At 47.7% G+C, this 23,983-nt stretch overlaps 1 protein-coding gene across 2 annotated transcripts in view; it reads right to left on the bottom strand.

Annotated features, from left to right (window-relative positions):
- Positions 1-23,983, bottom strand: part of zswim8 (zinc finger, SWIM-type containing 8) — a 201,096-nt gene that overhangs the window by 125,396 nt on the left and 51,717 nt on the right. For both annotated transcript variants that reach the window (XM_078199386.1, XM_078199387.1), the window contains exon 4: positions 3,008-3,102. In XM_078199386.1, coding sequence (XP_078055512.1) covers positions 3,008-3,102 — 95 coding nt within the window. The remainder of the gene's footprint in view (positions 1-3,007; positions 3,103-23,983) is intronic.

Raw genomic sequence — 23,983 nt, 5'->3', positions numbered from 1 at the left:
CCACCATTGGGAACATCCTTCTTGCATCTACCCTGTCTAGTCCCGTTAGAATTTTAGAGGGTTCTATGAGACCCCCCTCATTTTTCTGAACTCCAGCAAATACAATCCTAACCACCCAAATAGGCCTTGGTTTAATGCCTCATTGAAAAGAAGGCACCTCTGATAGTGCAGCACTCCCTCAGCAGCGTCAGCCTGGAATGCATGCGCCATTCCTGCAATGGGGCTTGGACCCAGTAAGTCCCTACCCGGAGAAGTGGGTGCACCCATTCCTCATGGGTTAAAGACCAGCAATGTCCCAGCATATCTGCGGGGCCTCTTCGGTTCTCATCAGTAAGTGCCTGAACTCTCTGGGCGGCAAGGTGGCACAGTGGTTAGCACTGCTGCCTCACAGCACCAGGGACCGGGGTTCGATTCCTGGCTTGGGTCACCGTCTGTGTGGAGTTTGCACTTTCTCCCCGTGTCTGCGTGGGTTTCCTCCGGGTGCTCCAGTTTCCTCCCACAGTCCAAAGACGTGCTGGTTAGGTGCATTGACCCGAACAGGCGCCGGAGTGTGGTGACTGGGGGATTTACACAGTGCCTTCATTGCAATGTTATTGTAAGCCTACTTGTGACACTAATAAATAAACTTTTTACTTTTTTCACATAAATATAGTCCTAATTACATGGACCAAGTTTTGCAGCCAAGTGCAGGGCCGGGGTTGGAAAGTGCCTTTGAAAGGTCTGTCAACTTAGGCAGGACTGGAAAATCCCAGCAGTGGGAAGGGCCCCATGTGTCTTACCCTGCTCCAATATCTCCTCATCCCCTTTTCCTCATCGAACCAATTTGTAAATGCTGCCGTGGCCTCCACCACCTAACCCCAGTAATTCTATTTTAAACGTAGGAACATGGAAAGTAGAAGCAGGAGGAGGCCATTCGGCCCTTCGAGCCTGCTCCGCCATTCATTATGGATCATTGCTGGTCATCAAATTCAATATCCGGGATTCTCCCCCACCTCTCCCGTTATCCCTTGACTCCCTTTAGCCCCAAGAGTTATATCTAATTTCTTCTTGAAACCATTGAAAGCAATATTTTGGCCTCAACTACTTTCTGTGGTAGTGAATTCCACACATTCACCACTCATAGAATCCCTACAGTGCAGATAGAGGCCATTCAGCCCATCAGGTCTGCACAGACCACAATCCTACCCAGGCCCTACCCCCATAACCCCACTTATCCACCCAGCTAGTTCCCCTGACACTAAGGGTCAGTTTAGCATGGCCAATCCACCTAACCCGCGCATCTTTGGAGTGTGGGGGGAAACCGGAGCACCCGGAGGAAACCCACGCAGACACGGGGAAGAACGTGCAAACTCCACAGAGTCACCTGAGGCCGGATTTGAACCCGGGACCCTGGTGCTGTGAGGTAGCAGTGCTAACCACCGTGCCGCCCTCTCTCTCTGGGTACAGTTTGGCAAAATTGTCCCAACCAAGAGAGAAAACCTTCAGCTAAAGTTTATCCTGGCCCGCTGACTCTCTTGTGCAGTTTTTGCATTGAGATATACCTCAACTGGGAACCTCTGTCAAAACCTCTGGAAGCTGCATTCCACTTGTAGCTCAACTGATACGAACCAAGGTTGAGAAGTTTTCAAACATTTAGACAATGGTTTATAAAGTTCACGATATAAAATTTCATTGTATAGCTAATAATGTGGAAGTTTTGCACTCTGACTTAACATCTATGATGTGGAGATGCCGGCGTTGGACTGGGGTAAACACAGTAAGAAGTCTCACAACACCAGGTTAAAATCCAACAGGTTTATTTGGTGGCAAAAGCCACTAGCTTTCGGAGCGCTTGCTGCTCCTTCGTCAGGTAAGTCAGATGACTCGCCTGATGAAGGAGCAGCAAGCACTCCGAAAGCTAGTGGCTTTTGCTACCAAATAAACCTGTTGGACTTTAACCTGGTGTTGTGAGACTTCTTACTGACTTAACATCTATACAGAGGTAAAAAAATGTTCACGTTTCGGTTCAATAGAATTCACAAACAGATACTCTTGGCAGTGGTGTAGTGGGGTTGTAACTAGATTTATAATCCACAGACCAAGGTAGCGGTTTGGGGGACCCAGGTTCGAATCCCACCACGGCTGATGGTGAGATTTGAATTCAACAAAAATCTGGAATTAAAACGTTTAATGATTACAATGAAACCATTGTCGTAAAAACACATCTGGTTCACCGATGCCCTTTGGGGAAGGAGATCTGCCATCTTCACCCGGTCTAGCCTACACCTGACTCCAGGTCCATACTTTTTGCCGCCCCACCGGTTGAGTTGTGGTAGCCCAAGGTTGGCTGCCATGGTAACTCACCAATGGCTAGACAGATAAAGGTGCCGTTGGTTGGCTAATAGGTCAGGCGGGGTTGCGATAGTCCATGCAAGCAGAATAAATCCTGCTGCCCAATCAGGACCTGACCTCTTCCCTCCCCAGCCGACACTCACTGAACTCCCCAATCCAACATCAATAACCGAAAGTTAAGGGGGAAGGAAACCAGTTTAAAAGGCCAAGCGAGATGTTAGACAAATAAGAAAGGCTCTTCCTATGGAATCATAGAAATCTACTCTCAGGTGAAGGCCATTCAGCCCATTGTGTCCGTGTTGGCTCACAACAGTTCTCCACCTAATCCCATTTCCAATGACCAATTTCTGTACATTTACGCCCCCTGGTTATTAACCGCTCCACTGAGAGAAACAGGACCTTCCTATCGTCCAGACCCCTAATGATTTTCTATAGCTCAATTAAACCTTCCCTCAGCTCCGCTCTCCGATCATCCCTCTGGGATGGAGATTCTCCAGTCCTGGTAACATCCTGGCAAATCTCGACTGAGAGTTGCCATCCAGTGTGACCTTACTAACCCAGCACGACCTTACGAACTCAGAGCGGTTAGCTACCTTCCAAAATCTCAATACAAGATGGCTCAACACAAGACTCCACCCTTCAACAGAGAGGCTGATGCTTTTAAGCGCTAACTCACCTATCTGCAGTGGATCCTTGACTGCCCGCACTCGGAACAGTTGTTCCCCTCTTTGGAATTCATCTGCACTACCGTTAGCCAGACACGAGTATAACCTGAGGATAAGGTGAGAAATATATTGTTAAGTTACGACGACTGCGAATGAGGAAATTCAGGGGCTGACTGGGAATGAATGACACAGGATTACATCGAATTTACAGCACACAAAAAGACCGTTTGGCAAAACGGGGGTCTTGGCCCAGTGCTACAGCACACGCGCAAGTCGCCTCCAGTCCCATCAGCGTAACCTTCTACCGCTTTCTCCCATGCGTGCTCAATCTGGTTTCCCCCTAATTAAGCTCTGACTCGAAACGTTGGCGCTATTCTCACCCCACAGCTGCTGCCAGACCTGCTGAGATTTTTCCAGCACTTTCTGCCTTTGATGAATAGCGGAGCAGGCTCGAAGGGCCGAATGGGCCTACTCCCGCTTCCAGTTTCTATGACTTCCTCCACGGTTTCCCTTCATTACTTAGACACAAACGTCCATCAAATACTTACTTTCGGGTGTTCATTTTTTAAACAAACAGATAAATGTTGATGACGGAGTGTCAGGCTCTATCTGTGCATGATGTGGATGGAATAGGCTTGGTTTTCATAGACCGCGTGGCATCATGTTGCTATGTAAATTAAACCTCAAGTCCAGCGTCAGTTTAACTTGAGCTAAGGCTGCAACAAAACTGGCCACTAACCCCCCCCCCCCAACAAGAGATGATGCTCCTCCTGCAACGCGTGGGGGAATGGTTGAAACAAAATTCAGGATGGTGGCTGTTTGTTTAGGAACTGTGGCACCAACTGTCAGGGCTGATCTTTCAACAGGTGTCGTCACAAGCTGTAGTTAAACGGAGGCAGTAACTCCAGAAGAAATGCACGAGGATGGCTGAACACGATAGTCTGCCATAGGACAGAACCATGGAACATCCCTTCATAGGGAAGGACCTAAGGGGGAGGCAGTGGCATACTGGTATTGTCGCTAGACGAGTCATCCAGAGACCCAGAGTAATTCTCGGGTTCGAATCCCACCGCGGCAGATCATGAAATTTGAATTCAATAAAAATCTGGAATTAAAAGTCTAATGATGGCCAAGAATCGACCATTGTCGATTGTCGGAAAAACCCATCTGGTTCACTAATGTCCTTTAGGGAAGGAAATCTGCCGTCCTTACCTGGACTGGCCTACATGTGACTCCAGAGCCACAGCAATGTGGTTGACTCTTAAATGCCCTCAGGGATAGGCAATAAATGCTGGCCCAGCCAGCGACGCCCACATCCCATGAATGAACAGAAAAAAATTTGCCCCTTGGGTTTCTCCTAAGTATAGGATGCACGCAAGCATCCATTTAGCTATCCATCGCTGAGCTATTTGATTTATCCTGCCTTATGGATGATATCAAAATTTGATAAATGGAGGTCATCCAGTCACTCAGTGCAAGAAACAGAATAAACCTGGGGTTCTGCAAACATCGATATCATGGGAATGATGTTCCGACTGTTAGCTCGTGCAACAGTCAATAAAACAAAGGTAGCAGATACCGAAGTGTGCAATTGGGCTGACAAGTGGCAGATGTTGGTAAAGAGAGGCTAGGATCATAGGACAAGCAATGGGACACATTGATGAAGCAGCTGAAGATGGTTGGGTCCAGGACACCACCCTGAGGAACTCCTGCAGTGATGCCGTGGGACTGAGATGACTGACCTCCAACCACCACAACCATCTCCCTTTGTGCCAAGTATGACCCCAACCAGCGGAGAGGGTTTTCCCCGATCCCCACTGATTCCAGTTTTGCTCGGGCTCCTTGATGCCTGACAGATTGCTCTTCCGCCTTCTTCCGTCGGGAAAAAGATACAAAAGTCTGAGGTCACGCACCAACCAACCCAAGAACAGCTTCTTCCCTGCTGCCATCAGACTTTTGAATGGACCTACCTCGCATAAAGTTGACCTTTCTCTACACCCTAGCTATGACTGTAACACTACATTCTGCACCCTCTCCTTTCCATCTCTGAAACGTATGCTTTCTCTGTATAGCGCGCAAGAAACAATACTTTTCACTGTATCCTGATACGAAGAACAAAGAAAATTACAGCACAGGAACAGGCCCTTCAGCCGTCCAAGCCTGCACCGACCATGCTGCCCAACTTAACTAAAACCCCCTACTCTTCCGGGGTCCTATTTATGTATAGGATGGGAATACAAGACGCCCCGTAAAAGTCACTATCGTATCTGCTTCCACTACCTCCCCCGGCAGCGAGTTCCAAGCACCCACCACCCTCTGTGCAAAAAAACATGCCTCGTACATCTCCTTTAAACCTTGCCCCTCGCACCTTAAACCTATGCCCCCTAGTAATTGACTCTTCCACCCTGGGAAAAAGCTTCTGACCATCCACTCTGTCCATGCCTCTCATAATCTTGTAGACCTCTATCAGGTCTCCCCTCAACCTCCGTCGCTCCAGTGAGAACAAACCAGGTTTCTCCAACCTCTCCTCATAGCTAATGCCCTCCATACCAGGCAACATCCTGGTAAATCTTTTCTGTACCCTCTCCAGAGCCTCCACATCCTTCTGCTAGTGTGGCGACCAGAATTAACACTATATTCCAAGTGCGGCCTAACTAAGGCTCTATAAAGCTGCAACATGACTTCCCAATTTTTAAACTCAATGCTCCGGCTGATGAAGGCAAGCATGCCGTATGCCTTCTTGACTACATTCTCCACCTGTGTTGCCACTTTCAGTGACCTGTGAACCTGTACACCCAGATCCCTCTGCCTATCAATACTCTTAAGGGTTCTGCCATTTATATTTCCTATCTGTATTAGACCTTCCAAAATGCATTACCTCACATTTGTCCGGATTAAACTCCATCATGTGACAATAATAAATCAAATCAAAATAGTCAAAGAAGTTTTTTTTTATTCGTGTCACAAGCAGACTTACATCAACACTGCAATGAAGTTACTGTGAAAATCCCCTAGTCGCCACACTCCGGTGCCTGTTCGGGTACACTGAGGGAGAATTTAGCATGGCCAATGCACCTAACCTGCACGTCTTTCAGACTGTGGTAGGAAACCGGAGCACCCGGAGGAAACCCACGCAGACACGGGGAGAACATGCAAATTCCACACAGACAGTGACCCGAGCCAGGAATCGAACCGGGGTCCCTAGCGCTGCGAGGCAGCAGTGCTAACCCACTGTGCCACCGACCGTGCTCCCCCACAAAGCGGGCAAAGCTGAACCACTTGGGTTGCTGATCCAGCAATGGGAGTTTCCTGGGAGACTCGGCCACCCCATCCCCCAAAATCCGATGATGAGAATCTTGCCAAACAGGAGAAAAGTAATTCAGAGAAATTTCCTAACTCGGCGTGTAAGCAATACTGCTGAATGTTACAACACAAGTCTTCGGATGGCCAGTATTTATTACCCAACCACCAGCAAAAAAAAACAGACGCACACGTCACCCATTTCACGGTCACTTGGCAAATGCTTCTCCTGCACCAAGTGGACATTGTATTTGCATGAATTAAAACAGGTCATTTGCACTTCCAAGCAAGTCACTGTACGTGAAACAGAGAGACAATAACTCGCTAAATAAACACCAATTTGTCTTTTGTCGGAAGGATTCTCCAAACAGCTATTAGAATTGAATTGCAGATTCGGTGAAAGGTCATCGATTCGAAACGATAACCAGGCTTCTTTCTGCGCGGGACGCTGCTCAGGTTTGCAGCACTTGGGGTTTTTAGTTACGGAATCGTTGGTTTTCTCCTGCGTAACCCCCTAGGCGCTGGAATTCCTCCCCTAAACATCCCTTCCCTCTTTACATCCTCCCGCTTCATAGAATCATAGAATAACTGCTTCCCAATACATGTGACAATAATAAATCACATCAAACCAAACATCCTACTTTCATTGGCCAGTAAAACTGAAAAGATGGTGGTGTGGTTCTATCAATCGACTCGACAATGTTTCCTGGAGTTAAGAGGTGGATTATACTGAAATATAAACTGGCAGAGTAAATGCTCTTTCCCTTAGCTGGAGAGTGTAGAACTAGGGGCCATTGTCTCTACTGAGTCATCAGTAGAGTGCGGGGGGAATTTCTTTTTACACACAGAGTGGTGGGGGCCTGGAATGCACTGCCAATGAGTTAAAGTAAAGTTTATTTAAAGTTTATTTATTAGTCACAAGTAAGGCTTACATTAGCATTGCAGTGAAGTTACTGTGAAATTCCCCTAGCCGCCACAGTCCGGCGCCTGTTCGGGTCAATGCACCCTAACCAGCACGTCTTTCAGATTGTTGGAGGACACCAGAGCACCCGGAGGAAACCCACGCAGAGACGGGGAGAACGTGCAAACTGCACACAGGCAGTGACCCAAGCCGGGAATCGAACCCAGGTCTCTGGTAACCACTGTGCCACCCCAAGTGAGGTGGTTGAGGCAGACACGTTAGCAACATTTAAGACTTATCTGGCTAGACACATGAACAGGCGGGGAATAGGAGGACACAGACGGTTGGTCTAGATAGGACAACGTGATCAGCGCAGGCTTGGAGGGCCGAAGGGCCTGCTCCTTTGCCGTACTGTTCTTTGTTTTTTTGTTCTTTGTCTCAGGAGAAGGGATTGGTCATTTAGGACCGAGGAAATTAAGAGAGCGCTCTTCACTCGGTTGGGGGGATGGTGAATCTTTGGAATTCCCTACCCCAGGGAGCAGTGGATGGCCAATCGTTGAGATCGATATTGAGTGGTGGGGCAGACTCAAGGGGGCCGTACAGCCTGCTCCTGTTCTCATTCCTAATGTTCTGATGTCAACGCTGAGAGGGCACGCTGCCATTCTATGGGCAGTTAGACTGAGTTAGTCCTCTGATTACCACTGGGGGCGGGGGGGTATTATCAGTCGCACCAGCTAGGGTTTGCTGAGTTGGCCAAGGACACTCAGCCCTGCCGGGATAGTAATCTGTGACGGGACTCGGCTACACGGGTGCCAGCAAAGGTTTACATGTTTCTCAGACGAAGGACATTCTGGGAAATTGCCCAGGCAATTCACATAGCACCTTACAACCAATTAAGTAGTCATAGAGTCAGAGGTTTACAGCATGGAAACAGGCCCTTCGGCCCAACTTGCCCATGTCGCCCTTTTTTTTCAACCACTAAGCTAGTCCCAATTGCCTGCATTTGGCCCATATCCCTCTATACCCATGTAACTATCTAAATGCTTTTTAAAAGATAAAATTGTACCCGCCTCTACTACCGCCTCTGGCAGCTCGTTCCAGACACCCATCACCCTGTGTGTGAAAAAATTGCCTCTCTGGACCCTTTTGTATCTCTCCTCTCTCACCTTAAACCTATGCCCTCTAGTTTTAGACTCCCCTACCTTTGGGAAAAGATGTTGACTAGTTAGCTGATCTATGCCCCTCATTTTAGAGACCTAAAAAAAAAGTACACTTGAGGTATAGCCACTGTTGTCATGTAAGAAACGAGGCAACCAGATTACTACCTGAATGGCTGTAAATTGGGAGAGGGGAGTGTGCAGCGGGACCTGGGCGTCCTTGTGCACCAGTCGCTGAAGGTAAGCATGCAGGTGCAGCAGGCGGTAAAGAAGGCAAATGGTATGCTGGCCTTCATTGCGAGAGGTTTTTGAGTACAGGAGGAGGGAGGTGTTGTTGCAATTATACAGGGCCTTGGTGAGGCCACACCTAGAGTATTGTGTGCAGTTTTGGTCTCCTTTTCCGAGGAAGGATGTTCTTGCTCTCGAGGGAGTGCAGCGAATGTTTACCAGGCTGATTCCGGGGATGGCGGGACTGATGTATGAGGAAAGATTGACTAGGTTAGGATTGTTTTCACTGGAGTTCAGATGAATGAGGATGGGGACCTCAGAAACTTATAAAATTCTAACAGGACTAGACAGGGTAGATGCAGGGAGGATGTTCCCGATGGTGGGGGAGTCCAGAACCAGGGGTCACAGTCTGAGGATTTGGGGTAGACCATTTAGGACAGAGATGAGGAGACATTTCTTCACCCAAAGAGTGGTGAGCCTGTGGAATTCATTGCCACAGGAAGTAGCTGATGCCAAAACATTGAATGTATTCAAGAGGCGGCTGGATATAGCACTTGGAGCGAATGGGATCAAAGGTTACGGGGAGAAAGCAGGATTAGGCTATTGAGTTGGATGATCAGCCATGATCGTGATGAATGGCAGAGCAGGCTCGAAGGGCCGAATGGCCTCATCCTGCTCCTATCTTCTATGTTTCTATGTGCACAGCAAGCTCCCACAAACAGTAATAAGCTAATGATCGATAATGATAATAATTGAGGGATGAACATTGACTGGGACAACTACCCCACTCTACTTCAAAATAGTGCCGCAGGATTTTTTTTTTACATCCACCCGGGCAGATGGGGATTTCAGGTTAGCGTCTGGTCTGAAAAGCAGCTCCTCTGGCACTGCAGCATCCCCTCAGTACAGCGACGGAGTGTCAGCCTCGACTTGGTGCTGTAACTGGGAAAGGGGGGGGGGGGGGGGACACTTCCTTCTGATTGCCCATCCAGGTAACTGCCTTTATTTGTAAGTGCTGGGGAAGGAAATAAGGTAAATGTTGCCTGGAGTACAGTTTGGTTCTTTGCTTGTTAGCTGGAGGATGTAAAAATAGGACACATAGCAGAGAGCTTCAGAAAGACTTCCTGTTCAAACTATGGTCGTCTTGCTTGGATCAGTTCAGAACAGGAAAGATCTGCAAAAACTCTCCAACATGTACTGCAAGGCAGAGATAATAATACTGTCTTAATGATTGGCACAGATACACTGCAACCAGTCAAGAGGATTTTGTTTAAAAATGAAAATACCATAGAACCATAGAAAATCACAGCTCAGAAACAGGCCATTTGGCCCTTCTTGTCTGTGCCGAATCATTTTTTGCCTAGTCCCACTGACCTGCACTTGGACCATATCCCTCCACACCCCTCTCATCCATGAACCCGTCCAAGTTTTTCTTAAATGTTAAAAGTGACCCCGCATTTACCACTTTATCCGGCAGCTCATTCCACACTCCCACCACTCTCTGCGTGAAGAAGCCCCCCCTAATATTCCTTTTAAACTTTTCTCCTTTCACCCTTAACCCATGCCCTCTGGTTTTTTTCTCCCCTAGCCTCAGTGGAAAAAGCCTGCTTGCATTCACTCTATCTATACCCATCATAATTTTATACACCTCTATCAAATCTCCCCTCATTCTTCTACGCTTCAGGGAATAAAGTCCCAGCCTGTTCAATTTCTCTCTGTAATCAGCTTCTCAAGTCCCGGCAACATCCTTGTGAACTTTCTCTGCACTCTTTCAACCTTGTTTACATCCTTCCTGTAACTAGGTGACCAAAACTGTACACAATACTCCAAATTCGGCCTCACCAATGCCTTATATAACCTTACCATAACACTCCAACTTTTATACTCGATACTCTGATTTATAAAGGCCAATGTGCCAAAGGCACTCTTTACGACCCTATCCACCTGTGACGTCACTTTTAGGGAATTCTGTACCTGTATTCCCAGATCCCTCTGTTCAACTGCACTCTTCAGAGTCCTACCATTTACCCTGTACGTTCTACTTTGGTTTGTCCTTCCAATGTGCAATATCTCACACTTGTCTGCGTTAAATTCCATTTGCCATTTTTCAGCCCATTTTTCTAATTGGTCCAAATCCCTCTGCAAGCTTTGAAAACCTTCCTCACTGTCCACTGCACCTCCAATCTTTGTATCTTCAGCAAATTTGCTGATCCAATTTACCACATTATCATCCAGATCATTGATATAGATGACAAACAACAATGGACCCAACACCGATCCCTGCGGCACACCACTAGTCACAGGCCTCCACTCAGAGAAGCAATCCTCCACAACCACTCTCTGACTTCTTCCATTGAGCCAGTGTCTAATCCAATTGACTACCTCCCCATGTATACCTAGCGACTGAACCTTCCTAACTAACCTCCCATGAGGGACCTTGTCAAAGGCTTTGCTGAAATCCAGGTAGACAACATCCACTTTCCTGGTAACCTCCTCAAAAAACTCTAATAGATTGGTCAAACATGCCCTACCACGCACAAAGCCATGTTGACTCTCCCTAATAAGTCCCTGTCTATCCAAATATTTGTAGATCCTATCCCTTATCACACCTTCCAATAACTTGCCCACCACCGACGTCAAACTTACTGGCCTATAATTTCCCGGATTTCTTTTGGAACCTTTTTTAAACAACGGAACAACATGAGCCACCCTCCAATCATCCGGCACCTCCCCCGTGAACACTGACATTTTAAATATGTCTGCCAGGGCCCCTGCAAGTTCAACACTAGCTTCTCTCAAGGTCCGTGGGAATACCCTGTCCGGTCCTGGGGATTTATCCACTCTGATTTGCCTCAAGACAGCAAGCACCTCCTCCCCTTTAATCTGTAAAGGTTCCATGACCTCCCTACCTGTTTGTCCTATTTCCGTAGACTCCATGCCCGTTTCCTCAGTAAATACGGATGCAAAAAAACCATTTAGTATCTCCCCATCTCTTTTGGTTCCATACACAGTATACCACTCTGGTCTTCAAGAGGGCCAATTTTATCCCTCACTATCCTTTTGCTCCTAACATACCTATAGAAGCTCTTTGGATTTTCCTTCACTCTGTCTGCCAAAGCAACCTCATGTCTTCTTTTAGCCCTCCTGATTTCCCTCTTTAGTAGCTTCTTGCACTTTTTATACTCATCGAGCATCTGATCTGTTCCTTGCTGCCTATACATTTCATACAACTCTCTCTTCCTCTTAATCAGTGTTACAATCTCCCTCGAGAAACAAGGTTCCTTATTCCTATACCGTTCATAATAATTAGCTATATCATAGAAACCCTACAATACAGAAAGAGGCCATTCGGCCCATCGTGTCTGCACCGACTACAATCCCACCCAGGCCCTACCCCCATATCCCTACATATTTACCCACTAATCCCTCTAACCTACACATCCCGGGACACTAAGGGGCAATTTTAGCATGGCCAATTAACCTAGCCCGCACATCTTTGGACTGTGGGAGGAAACCGGAGCACCCGGAGGAAACCCACGCAGACACAGGAAGAATGTGCAAACTCCACACAGACAGTGACCCAAGCCGGGAATCGAATCCAGGTCCCTGGAGCTGTGAAGCAGCAGTGCTAACCACTGTGCTACTGTGCCGCCCACAACAGGAAGTTCAGAAACTGGACAAAAACAATTACACATTAGACCAAAAGTTAATGTCATTGTTAGTGGTTGAACAGCCAGGGTGAATGTTGTATATATTCCCCAACTGTTCCCCTCCGGATAGCAATTTCTCCAGAGGCGGTAAATCCAGAAACATCATTACAGCTCCCACAGCCATAGGTTTACATCTCGATAGCACCTTTCATAACCTCAGGACATCTGAATGTGCTTCACAGCGGCACGGTGGCACAGTGGTTAGCACTGCTGCCTCACAGCGCCAGGGACCCGGGTTCGATTCCCGGCTTGGGTCACTGTCTGTGTGGAGTTTGCACGTTCTCCCCATGTCTGCATGGGTTTCCTCCGGGTGCTCCGGTTTCCTCCCACACTCCAAAGATGAGTGGGTTAGGTGGATTGGCCATGCTAAATTGCCCCTTAGCGTCAGGGGGACTAGCTAGGGTAAATGCATGGGGTTATGGGGATAGGGTGGGATTGTGGTCAGTGCATTGGCCGTGCTAAATTCTCCCTCAGTGTATGCGAACAGGCACTGGATTGTGACGACTAGGGGATTTTCACAGTAACTTCATTGCAGTGTTAATGTAAGCCTACTTGTGAAACTAATAAATAAACTTTACTTTACAGCCAGCGAGGTAGTATTGGTGTGGCAGCCTTGATTCTGGTGCTCAAAGACCTGGAGTGGGACTAGAACTCAGGAGACAATATACCACCAACTGAGCCATAGCTGACATCCACTGGGAATCAATCTTGTTGACCAGGTTAATAAATTAGATTGCTACAATTGTGGAACTGTTTGAATGCAGTAAGGCATCGGAGAAGCATGACGAACCAGGGATCTCGAGCAGAGCAAAGCATACGCAAAGCCCTGGCTCGGAGCCAATCAATTTTCAGGCTTACATGCCAAAGAGTGTTGTGAACACACTATCTGTGCCAATCTTGATTGTAAATGCAGATTAAGAAGTACTGACACAGTACGTCCAACAAAGCACAAAAATAAAACACAACCTTCACCAAGACCTGATCCAATTTCTTTACATTTAACTCATTTATATAATGAACTTTCCACTGCAAAATTACACCTCCGCTCCGAATAAATGGGGCGGCACGGTGGCACAGCGGTTAGAGAGAGATAGGTTCTTGATTAATAAGGGGATCAGGGAAAAGGCAGGAGAATGGGGATGAAAAAAATATCAGCCATGATTGAATGGTGGAGCAGACTCGATGGGCCGAGTGGTCTGACTCTACTCCTATGTCTTATGGTCTTAGCACTGTTGCCTCACAGAACCAGGGACCCGGGTTCCATTCCAGCCTCAGGTCTTGTCAGAGATCCTTGGGTACCAGCAACCTCAGGCGCACTCAGTCGACTCTTAAAACAAACAGCGCTGGACAGCATTCATCGAAATGGCTGGATGGTTCTGACGTTACAGAAAAACAACTCAGCAGTCAATTAACTGCGGAATCTGTGTTCTCACGCGCTCTCAGAGAACTCAGAGCTTCCTCCGAGTTCTCTGGTTTCCTCCCACACTCCAAAGGTGTGTGGGTTCGGTAGATTGGCCGTGCTAACTTGACCCTAGTGCCAGGGGGATTAGCAGGGTAAATGTGTGGGGTTTCGGGAATAGGGCCTGGGTGGGATTGTGATCGGTACAGACTCGATGGGCTGAATGGCCTCATTCTGTAGGGATCCTATGATTCTTCTTTCAAAATGATGCACAACCGTGGCCAGGTTAAGATGCAGCTTTTAAAATTAAAATTAAGGCCCAAATATAGCCCAGTCTGATACTGTGAAGCCTCCTTTTATTCGGGTAGGATCATGGGAGGTATCGTCTCCAGCTCACTCATTTTCGTTTGGGCAATTCCGTGACATGGTTTCCACAAACAGCACTTTTATCCCTGCTGCATTTGGATTAAACCAAGAGCACAAAACTTTGGAATTATGCCCCTTATGCCAAGGTCCAGGTCATTAATGTGTGTCACGGAGAGCAAGGCTTCTAATACCAACCTCCTGGAGAGCTCCACTCCCAACCTTCCTCCAGTCCGAGAAACATCCATCAGTCACGCCGCCGCGTTTTCCATCAGTTAACCAATTCCCTAACCACGAAACTCCCATCCACTTTATTCCGCAACCTGTAACATTGCTCACAACTCTGTTCTCCTTCATCAAATGGCTTCTGGGAGTGCATGTACTCCACATCAACAGCATTACCCTCATCAACCCTCTCTGTTACTTCATAAAAAAAGCCCCAGTAAGTTTCATCACATGACTCGCCCCCACACTCCATCCATTAGTTGGCCAACACATCCATCCTTGTGACGCATTGCCTTCCTAAACCAATTGGAAAGCAAAGAGACTCATTACCCAACTGGATGATGCCTGACTGACTGGCGTGTAGTTGCTCTCTGCCAGTGGAAGCAGTTGTCCTTATTTATTCCGTCAAAACCATTCATGATCCCCAAACACCTCTGATCAAACCTGCTCTTAACCTTCACTATAGCACGGCACAGTGGCACAGTGGTTAGCACTGCTGCCTCACAGCGCCAGGGACCCAGGTTCGATTCCCAGCTTGGGTCACTGTCTTTGTGAAGTTTGCACATTCTCCCCGTGTCTGCATGGGTTTCCTCCCACAGTCTGAAAGACATGCTGGTTAGGTGCATTGGCCACGCTAAATTCTCCCTCAGTGTACCCGAACAGGCCCCGGAGTGTGGCGACTAGGGGATTTTCACAGTAACCTCATTACAGTGTTAATGTAGGCCTACTTGGGACACTAATAAATAAATTTAAACTCACTGCTCTAAGGAAAGGTTCCTCAACATTTATTCATCTCTCCATTATAACTGGAGTGACCTTTGAGGTCTGAAACTGCAAGGATCAGTACTGACCACGCTACGCTAAATAGACTCTCAACTAGGGCATCAGAAGAGGTACAATTGGCCTCCCTGCCACGGATGTGACGTGCAGTGGGGGAGGAAAGAGAGAAAAAGCAAGTGTGGAAAGTCAATCCCTATCCACTGATTCCTGTGGGGGGAGTGGGATTTGGCCCACCTGTCCTGCCCTACGCTTTAGTGCACGTCACACCTGGTTGGTCTACACAACCTTGGCACATTCAAAATAATCCTCCGGACATGATACCGGAGCGATGAGATGAGCTGTAATGCTTACATGAGTCATGCCTTTCAGGGAAGGAGAGGGAGGAACAGGGGTGGGAATCCAGGAGTTCATTTTGGGGGCTGTGTGGGAGTTGAGGTAGGTTGATTTGAATATAGTTCCAAATGGTTGGCTTTACTTTATAAAAGTAATGACACACAGAAACTCTGCCAAGAAACGTGACATACTGAATTCAATGGACACACTCAAATGATGCATTGTTGACTTTTATAAGCGGTACGGTGGTTAGCACTGCTGCCTCACAGCCCCAGGGACCCGGGTTCAATTCCGGCCTGGGGCCACTATCTGTGTGGAGTCTGCACATTCTCCTCATGTCCGCGTGGGTTTCCTCCGGGTGCTCCGGTTTCTTCCCACACTCCACAGATGTGCGGATTAGGTGGATTGGCTGTGCTAAATTGACCCTTAGTGTCAAGGGGTTAGCAGGGTAAATATGTGGGGCTACGGGAATAGGGCCTGCTTGGGAATGCGGTCGGTGCAGACACGATGGGCCGAATGGCCTCCTTCTGCACTGTAGGGATTCTATGAAGCCGTGACACCTCTCCTATGACCTTCTCCTGTGCAGAAAGGGAGAAGGCGTTAAAAGCAACCACTGATACACATCTACAAACCCAGTGAAATGACTAACACCTCAGGTGACTCACTAAGTTTGGTTTGCATTTAGATAATACATGATTCAATCTGCATGACTGGAGGAGGTAATGATACCAAATCTGAGGTGGGATAGTCTTGTATTTGAAAAAAGTAAACATGTGTACAGAACTATTTACAAAGGTCACCAACTTTGGTTTTTAAAAAATGGTTCTTTATTTGTGCTAACCTGAAAATGGGCCGTCGGCAGCAAAGGGTTTCAAAGGTTGGATTTATTCCAAACTTCACCTCCAGAATCTCACTTGTCGATAGTATTTGCGACCAGGCGCTCGGCCTCTTGGCTAAGATCAAGTGTATGGACGGCAGCCCATGGTCGGCCGCACTTGGTTGAGGTCATTAGGTTACGCTGAGGCTTCATATGTTTCATATGAAGCAATTTTTAAAAGCGGCATCTCGGCCTTTTGGCTAAGATGCAAATGAGCTCAAGTCTTGGAGGAGGAACCTCCCCCTTCTCCAATCAGCTTGGCTCATGTAGATCAGGCCCAGGACAGGGTGGTTTGGTCGCTCGCCCTGTCTTGTCAGCCTGGATTGGAACTGTCTCTACTTGTTGAGACTCTGAATTGGACTTGATTTGATTGAAGTGGAAAAGTATTTTTAAAAAAATTTGGGACCAGGTGCATTGATAAGACCAAATTTGGACATGGATTGTCTGAGCACTGCTGCTTCACAGCGCGAGGAACCCGGGTTCGATTCTGGCCTTGGGTGACTGTCTGTGTGGAGTTTGCACATTCCCCTCGTGTCTGCGTGGGTTTCTTCCGGGTGCTCTGGTTTCCTCCCACACTCCAAAGATGTGATGGTTAGGGGAATTGATGGGCTTGGGTGGGATGCTTTTTCGTTGAGTCGGTGCAGACTCAGAGAATCACAGAATCAGATATATATAAATGATTTGGAAGAAGGTGTAACTGGTGTAATCAGCAAGTTTGCGGATGACACAAAGATGGCTGGAATTGCGGATAGCGAAGAGCATTGTCGGGCAATACAGCAGGATATAGATAGGCTGGAAAATTGGGCGGAGAGGTGGCAGATGGAATTTAATCCGGATAAATGCGAAGTGATGCATTTTGGAAGAAATAATGTAGGGAGGAGTTATACAATAAATGGCAGAGTCATCAGGAGTATAGAAACACAGAGGGACCTAGGTGTGCAAGTCCACAAATCCTTGAAGGTGGCAACACAGGTGGAGAAGGTGGTGAAGAAGGCATATGGTATGCTTGCCTTTATAGGACGGGGTATAGAGTATAAAAGCTGGAGTCTGATGATGCAGCTGTATAGAACGCTGGTTAGGCCGCATTTGGAGTACTGCGTCCAGTTCTGGTCGCCGCACTACCAGAAGGACGTGGAGGCATTGGAGAGAGTGCAGAGAAGGTTTACCAGGATGTTGCCTGGTATGGAGGGTCTTAGCTATGAGGAGAGATTGGGTAGACTGGGGTTGTTCTCCTTGGAAAGACGGAGAATGAGGGGAGATCTAATAGAGGTATACAAGATTATGAAGGGTATAGATAGGGTGAACAGTGGGAAGCTTTTTCCCAGGTCGGAGGTGACGATCACGAGGGGTCACGGGCTCAAGCTGAGAGGGGCGAAGTATAACTCAGACATCAGAGGGACGTTTTTTACACAGAGGGTGGTGGGGGCCTGGAATGCGCTGCCAAGTAGGGTGGTGGAGGCAGGCACGCTGACATCGTTTAAGACTTACCTGGATAGTCACATGAGCAGCCTGGGAATGGAGGGATACAAACGATTGGTCTAGTTGGACCAAGGAGCGGCACAGGCTTGGAGGGCCGAAGGGCCTGTTTCCTGTGCTGTACTGTTCTTTGTTCTTTGTAATCCCTACAGTTCAGAAGGAGGCCATTCGGCCCATCAAGTCTGCACCAACCACAATTCCACCCAATCCCTATTCCCGTAACCTCACGCATTTACCCTGCTAGTCCCCCCGACACTAAGGGGCAATTTAGCATGGCCTATCAACCTAACCCGCACATATTTGGGCTGCGGAAGGAAATGGGAGCACCCGGAGGAAACCCACACAGACACAGGGAGAATATGCAAACTCCACACAGACAGTGACCCGAGGTGGCAATTGAACCTGGGACCCTGGGCTCTGTGAGGCAGCAATGCCAACCACTGTGTCACTGTGCTGCACTTGATGGGCCAAGTGACTTCCTTCTGTACTGTAAAGATTCTATGCTCAGAAGATAGTCTTTTCACATTAAAGCTTAAGTTTATTTTTATTAGTGTCACAAGTAGGCCAACATTAACGCTGCAATGAAGTTACTGTGAAAATCCCCCAGTCGCCACACTCCGCCGCCTGTTCGGGTTACACTGAGGGAGAATTTAGCACGGCCAATGCACCTAACCAGCACGTCTTTGGAGTGTGGGAGGGAACCGGAGGAAACCCACGCAGACACGGGGAGAACACGCAGACTCCGCACAGGCAGTGACCCAAGCCGGGAATCGAACCAGTGTCCATGGTGCTGAGAGGCAGCAGTGCTAACCACTGTGCCGCCGTGCCAGTTGTTCTTTTGAGTCAGGGAATAGAGTCCTCAGGCGAGCAGAACGGCCCACGGCAATTTACAGAGATGGAGCAAAAGGAGCAGAGGGAGAGCGTAGAGAAGGGATAAGCTGGAGGACATAGGGTGAAGATGGTTTTTGAGAAGGATTTGCGGTCGCGAGGAAGAATATGATATGAACCTAAAGCAGAGCAAGATACAGGGGTTGCGACTCAGACAAGATCCCGGGATATTAACATCTGCTCAGAACCTGCCTTACAGAAGATTTTCTATCTTGTTCTTATCTTTCTCTATCCTATCCCTGATCTTCTATTTTGCCTCAGCTCTTTCAAGCAGCATAAATTCCATCACATTCCTCCCTCTCTTTAATTCTGAGGAAGAGTCGTATTGACTCGAAACGTTAACTTTTATTTCCCTCTCCACGGATACTGCCAGATCCTGCTAAGTTTCTCCAGCATTTCCTGCTCCTTGTTAACGATTTCTGTTGCCTGTCGATGCGCACATCAAACAAATAAAAGATGTTTTTATCCGAAACCCTTTCAACTCGGATTTTGGGAGACTGGCTTTTGGTTTCATGCACGAGGAAAAATTATTTCGATCGACGCTGGAGAGCTTCCAGCATCTGTACCACGGGTTCCTCCTGGGTATAAGGGGAGAGAGAGAGGGAGGGGGGTATTTGGTTTGATTTATTATTGTCACATGTATTAGTATACAGTGAAAAGTATTGTTTCTTGCGCGCTATACAGACAAAGCATACCCTTCATAGAGAAGGAAACGAGAGGGTGCAGAATGTAGTGTTACAGTCATAGCTAGGGTGTAGAGATAGATCAACTTAGTGCGAGGTAGGTCCATTCAAAAGTCTGACAGCAGCAGGGAAGAAGCTGTTCTCGAGTCGGTTGGTACGTGACCTCAGACTTTTATATCTTTTTCCCGATGGGAGAAGGTGGAAGAGAGAATGTCCGGGGTGCGTGGGGTCCTTGGTTATGCTGGCTGCTTTTCCGAGGCAGTGGGAAGTGTAGACAGAGTCAATGGATGGGAGGCTGGTTTGCGTGATGGATTGGACTACATTCATGATCTTTTATAGCTCTTTGTGGTTTTGGGCAGAGCAGGAGCCATACCAAGCTGTGATACAGCCAGAAAGAATGCTTTCTATGGTGCATCTGTAAAAGTTGGTGAGAGTCGTAACCGACATGCCAAATTTCCTTCGGCTTCTGAGAAAGAGACATTGGTGGGCTTTCTTAACTGTAGCATCAGCATGGGGGGACCAGGACAGGTTGTTGGTGATCTGGACACCTAAAAGCTTGAAGCTCTCAACCCTTTCTACTTCGTCCCCGTTGATGTAGACAGAGGCATGTTCTCCTTTACGCTTCCTGAAGTCGATACGATCTCCTTCGTTTTGTTGACATTGAGGGAGAGATTATTGTTGCCGCACCAGTTCACCAGATTCTCTATCTCATTCCTGTACTCTGTCTCGTCATTGTTTGAGATCCGACCCATTGCGGCGGTGTCATCAGCAAACGTGAAAGTCGAGTTGTGGGGGGAATTTGGCCACACATGTTCGTTCATCTTTTGGGGGCTTTCCCCACAGTTACATGAATTCCAGCTCCCTTATCCTGAATGAGGCAAGGCTTTCCTCCTGGTCCAAGGACACAAGCGAAGAAAAGGAGTTGAATTCTCAGTGCAGATTCACACGAGTTAACCCACAAGTCTTGTTGTCCAAACAAAAACAGGTCCAAATTAAAAATGGCGATATTTTCAGGAGGTTAGTTAGAGCTTCACCATAGTGTTGCCAACTTTTTAGATTTAGATAGTTAGCATCAAAATGCCACAGTAAAATTTCACAACCCAATATGCTTCAGTATTGTCTGATGAGATGGGCCTCAAAATGCTCCCCTGACCATCACTGCTCAGTGATCTAGAGCCAGTTCCTCATCCTGGTATTTAATGAGCTCTACCCAGACCAGTGTTTTGCAAATGTTTTTACTGAAGACCCACTTTTACCGAATGGCCCTTCCTCGTGACCCACGCCACGTTCACTTCCTGTACGTCTCTGGCCCTCTCATTCGCGTAACAAAGAAAGGGCTCACTAGAAAGGGAAAGAAAATTGGCGCCAAGTGTAGGCACAGGATGATTGGCACCAGGTGTACGTACATACAAAACGCGCTGATCACAAAGGTTAGCACTGCTTACGCATCTTGCGACATTAAGGGACAATTTAACATGGCCAATCCACCTAATCTACACATCTCCGCACTGTGGGAGGAAATCGGAGCACCCAGAGGAAACCCATGCAGACACGGGGAGAATGTGCAAAATCCACACAGACAGCGACCCAAGGCCAGAATCGAACCTGGGTCCCTGGCGCCGTGAGGCAGACAAAGAGAATCAAATGCTGGGCTTATCCTTTTATTTTTTTATTCATTCGTGGGACATGGGCGTCGCTGGCTGGCCAGCATTTATTGTCCATCCCTAGTTGCCCGAGGGCAGTTGAGAGTCAACCACATTGCTGTGGCTCTGGAGTCACATGTAGGCCAGACCGGGTAAGGATGGCAGATTTCCTTCCCTAAAGGACATTAGTGACCCAGATGGGTTTTTCTGACAATTGACAACGGTTTCATGGTCATCAGTAGATTCTTAGTTCCAGATATTTTGTATTTAATTCAAATTCCATCCTCTGCCGTGGCGGGATTCGAATCCAGATCGCCAGAATATTAGCTGAGTTTCTGGGTTAATAGCCTAGCGATAACAACACTAGGCCATTGCTACTCCCTGTGGGCATTTAAGAGTCAACCACATTGCTGTGGGTCTGGAGTCACAGGTGGGCCAGACCGGGTTAGGACGGCAGATTTCCTTCCCTGAAGGACATTAGTGAACCAGATGGGTTTTTATGACAATTGACAATGGTTTTATGGTCAACATTACTGCGACCAGCATTTCAACCACTGCAGAAACCCTTGCACTGTGTGTGTGCGTGCAGTGCCCAAAGCTACAGTAAGTGAGAGTAAAAACGTCTCTGTGAGGCTCCGTACAGTGCTCCAGATCAACTTTTTCCAGGGAACAGTCCAACTGGAGCTCACCCAACCTGGAACAGTTACCCCGTGACTCATAGCTTCACAACTCTTGGCACCAGTGGGTTTTACTCTGAAGGAACGCTGCCCAGAGAACTGCTCTGTCCTCAGAAGAGTTTCACTCCTGTAAGTACATCCAGCAATCTATTCTCAACTGTACTGAAGTCTGCCGTGGGCACAGTGATGAAGCAGGTCAAAGACATTTCAACTACTGCACATCATCGCAAGGTCAAAATGCTGGTCTAAAGTGTCCAAATATTCCCAACGGGTTCCAGAAATCTTTACTCAAATTTTATATTAGCATTTTATCACTTTTAATGTGGAGAATAATGCCCCGATTCCATTCCCACTTTGATTTTTATTAATTCCAATCTATGTCCCAATGTCCTACTCTCATTGATTTAGTACTCTAGACTTACCTTCAGCACTAAGGGCAGCACAGTGGTTAGCACTGCTGCCTCACAGCACCAGGGACCCGGGTTCGATTCTGGCTTTGGGTCACTGTCTGTGTGGAGTTTGCACGTTCTCCCCGTGTCTGCGCGGGTTTCCTCCGGGTGCTCCGGTTTCCTCCCACAGTCCAAAGATGTGCGGGTTGGGTGGACTGGCCAGTAGTAAGGGCATGCTAAATTGCCCTTTAGTATCCAAAGATGTGTAGGTTAGGGGGATAGGCGATGTAAATATGTGGAGTTACAGGGATAGGGTGGGGGTTGGGCCTGGATGAGATGCTCTTTCGAGGAGTTAGTGCAGACTCGATGGGCCGAATTACCTCCTTCTGCACTGTAGGGATTCTATCATTATTGCTTAGCACTTTACACCTCACCCCAAGATCACTGCCCATTGCCCCATTTAGAAACAGAAAATAGGTGTAGGCCACTCAGTCCTTCGAGCCTGTCAAATTCTGATCCTGCCTTTCCCCCATACCCTTTGATCCCTTTAGCCCCAAGAGCTATAACAGAAACACATCAGGGTGGCCCTGCTCATTTAATCCTTCCTCACTGGGGATCAGCTGCATGTTTCCTATCCGCACTGCCTTCTGCACCTCAATATTGCCCTTGCGTGCACATGACCACAAATGGATGCACGAGTGCAGTGTTCCCCAATGAGGAACTTACCTACATAATGTTCCTGCCTTTGAAGATGATGTATTTCCACTCTGGTTCGATAGGTTCTGAAAAGCCGCGTGCGATCTGCAGACTCTGCCACAGTCAGAGCAGTTGGCGATGGAAGGCATGGGTCGTTTGGAGGTTTGTGCATTTCCTCAGGTGCCTCACCTCTGCGGCGTCCCTGACAAAGTCTCTCAATGCGTTCGACCCTTCCCGAATGAGCCTCCTCCATCTCAGTGGGTCACCCAGCCAGGTGTGGGCTGGGCTCAATAGTTGGCTGAGATGTTTGACCTCTTCAGGCACGCTCCGAGGACAGCAATCCTTCCTGGGAGTAACCCTGCCGTGACCTCGCTTGGAGCGGAGCAGGCAAACGCCATCACCGCTTCTGAGTGATTGGCGCCTTGATGTTGGATTGGCTAGCTCGGGGTTGGATTAATGTTTATCCAGCCTCCCCTTAAATGCTCCATATTATTCACCTCAATAACTTGGCGTTACGTGTAGTCGAACCTCCGAGGGCCTTTGCACTTTTGCTGCTCTGCACTGGTCGAAGAGTAAAGTCTACCAAAACTCCTGGACTTCCTACAACATAATCCCTGGTGATATCAGCACTGTAGTCATAGGACTTGTGCCTTGTTCATTTTGCCTTCCTTCCTACACACAGTACTCGACACAATTGTCCACATCAAATTTCATCAGCCCTGTTCCGCCCAACGCTCTAACTAATATTGGAGCTGCCTCCTCAGATGATACGGCCATTAGTCTTGATTCTCTTCAGAGCTGGAGGAAGGGATTTAGTGTTCTGTATTTAAATGGTAGATGGCCATCAGGTGGTGAAGGAATATGAAGAAGCCACGATAGAATGATCACATGGTCAACGATGCAATGCGCTTAACGAGCCCAGTGGACATTTTTCACATTCCCAGCAGATCCCGCCATGTTGGATTCAGAGCCAACCTCAATCAGCAAGTCCATTTTCCCACCACTCTGACGTTGGGGAGGGAGGTTTCTCCACTTCCAGCAATACTGCTGACACTTGGAGATCAGAAGTCCTTCAATATGGTTTGCAACTCGGAAATAATCTTCTAACCCATCAGTTTTCCTGTTTACACAAACCTGATAAAGTTGATGATCATCATTTGCTGGGAGCCTGTTCTTTTGAACCTATCACATCAGTTTTTAAAATATTCTTTCATGGGATGTTGGCCAACATTTGTTATCCATTTGTGGTCATGTGCACGCAA

This window comes from Mustelus asterias, chromosome 28 (genome assembly GCF_964213995.1).
Source record: "Mustelus asterias chromosome 28, sMusAst1.hap1.1, whole genome shotgun sequence".
Lineage (NCBI taxonomy): Eukaryota > Metazoa > Chordata > Chondrichthyes > Carcharhiniformes > Triakidae > Mustelus > Mustelus asterias.
The sequence above is the reverse complement of the archived record's forward strand: the minus strand, read 5'-3'. Positions and strand labels throughout refer to the sequence as shown.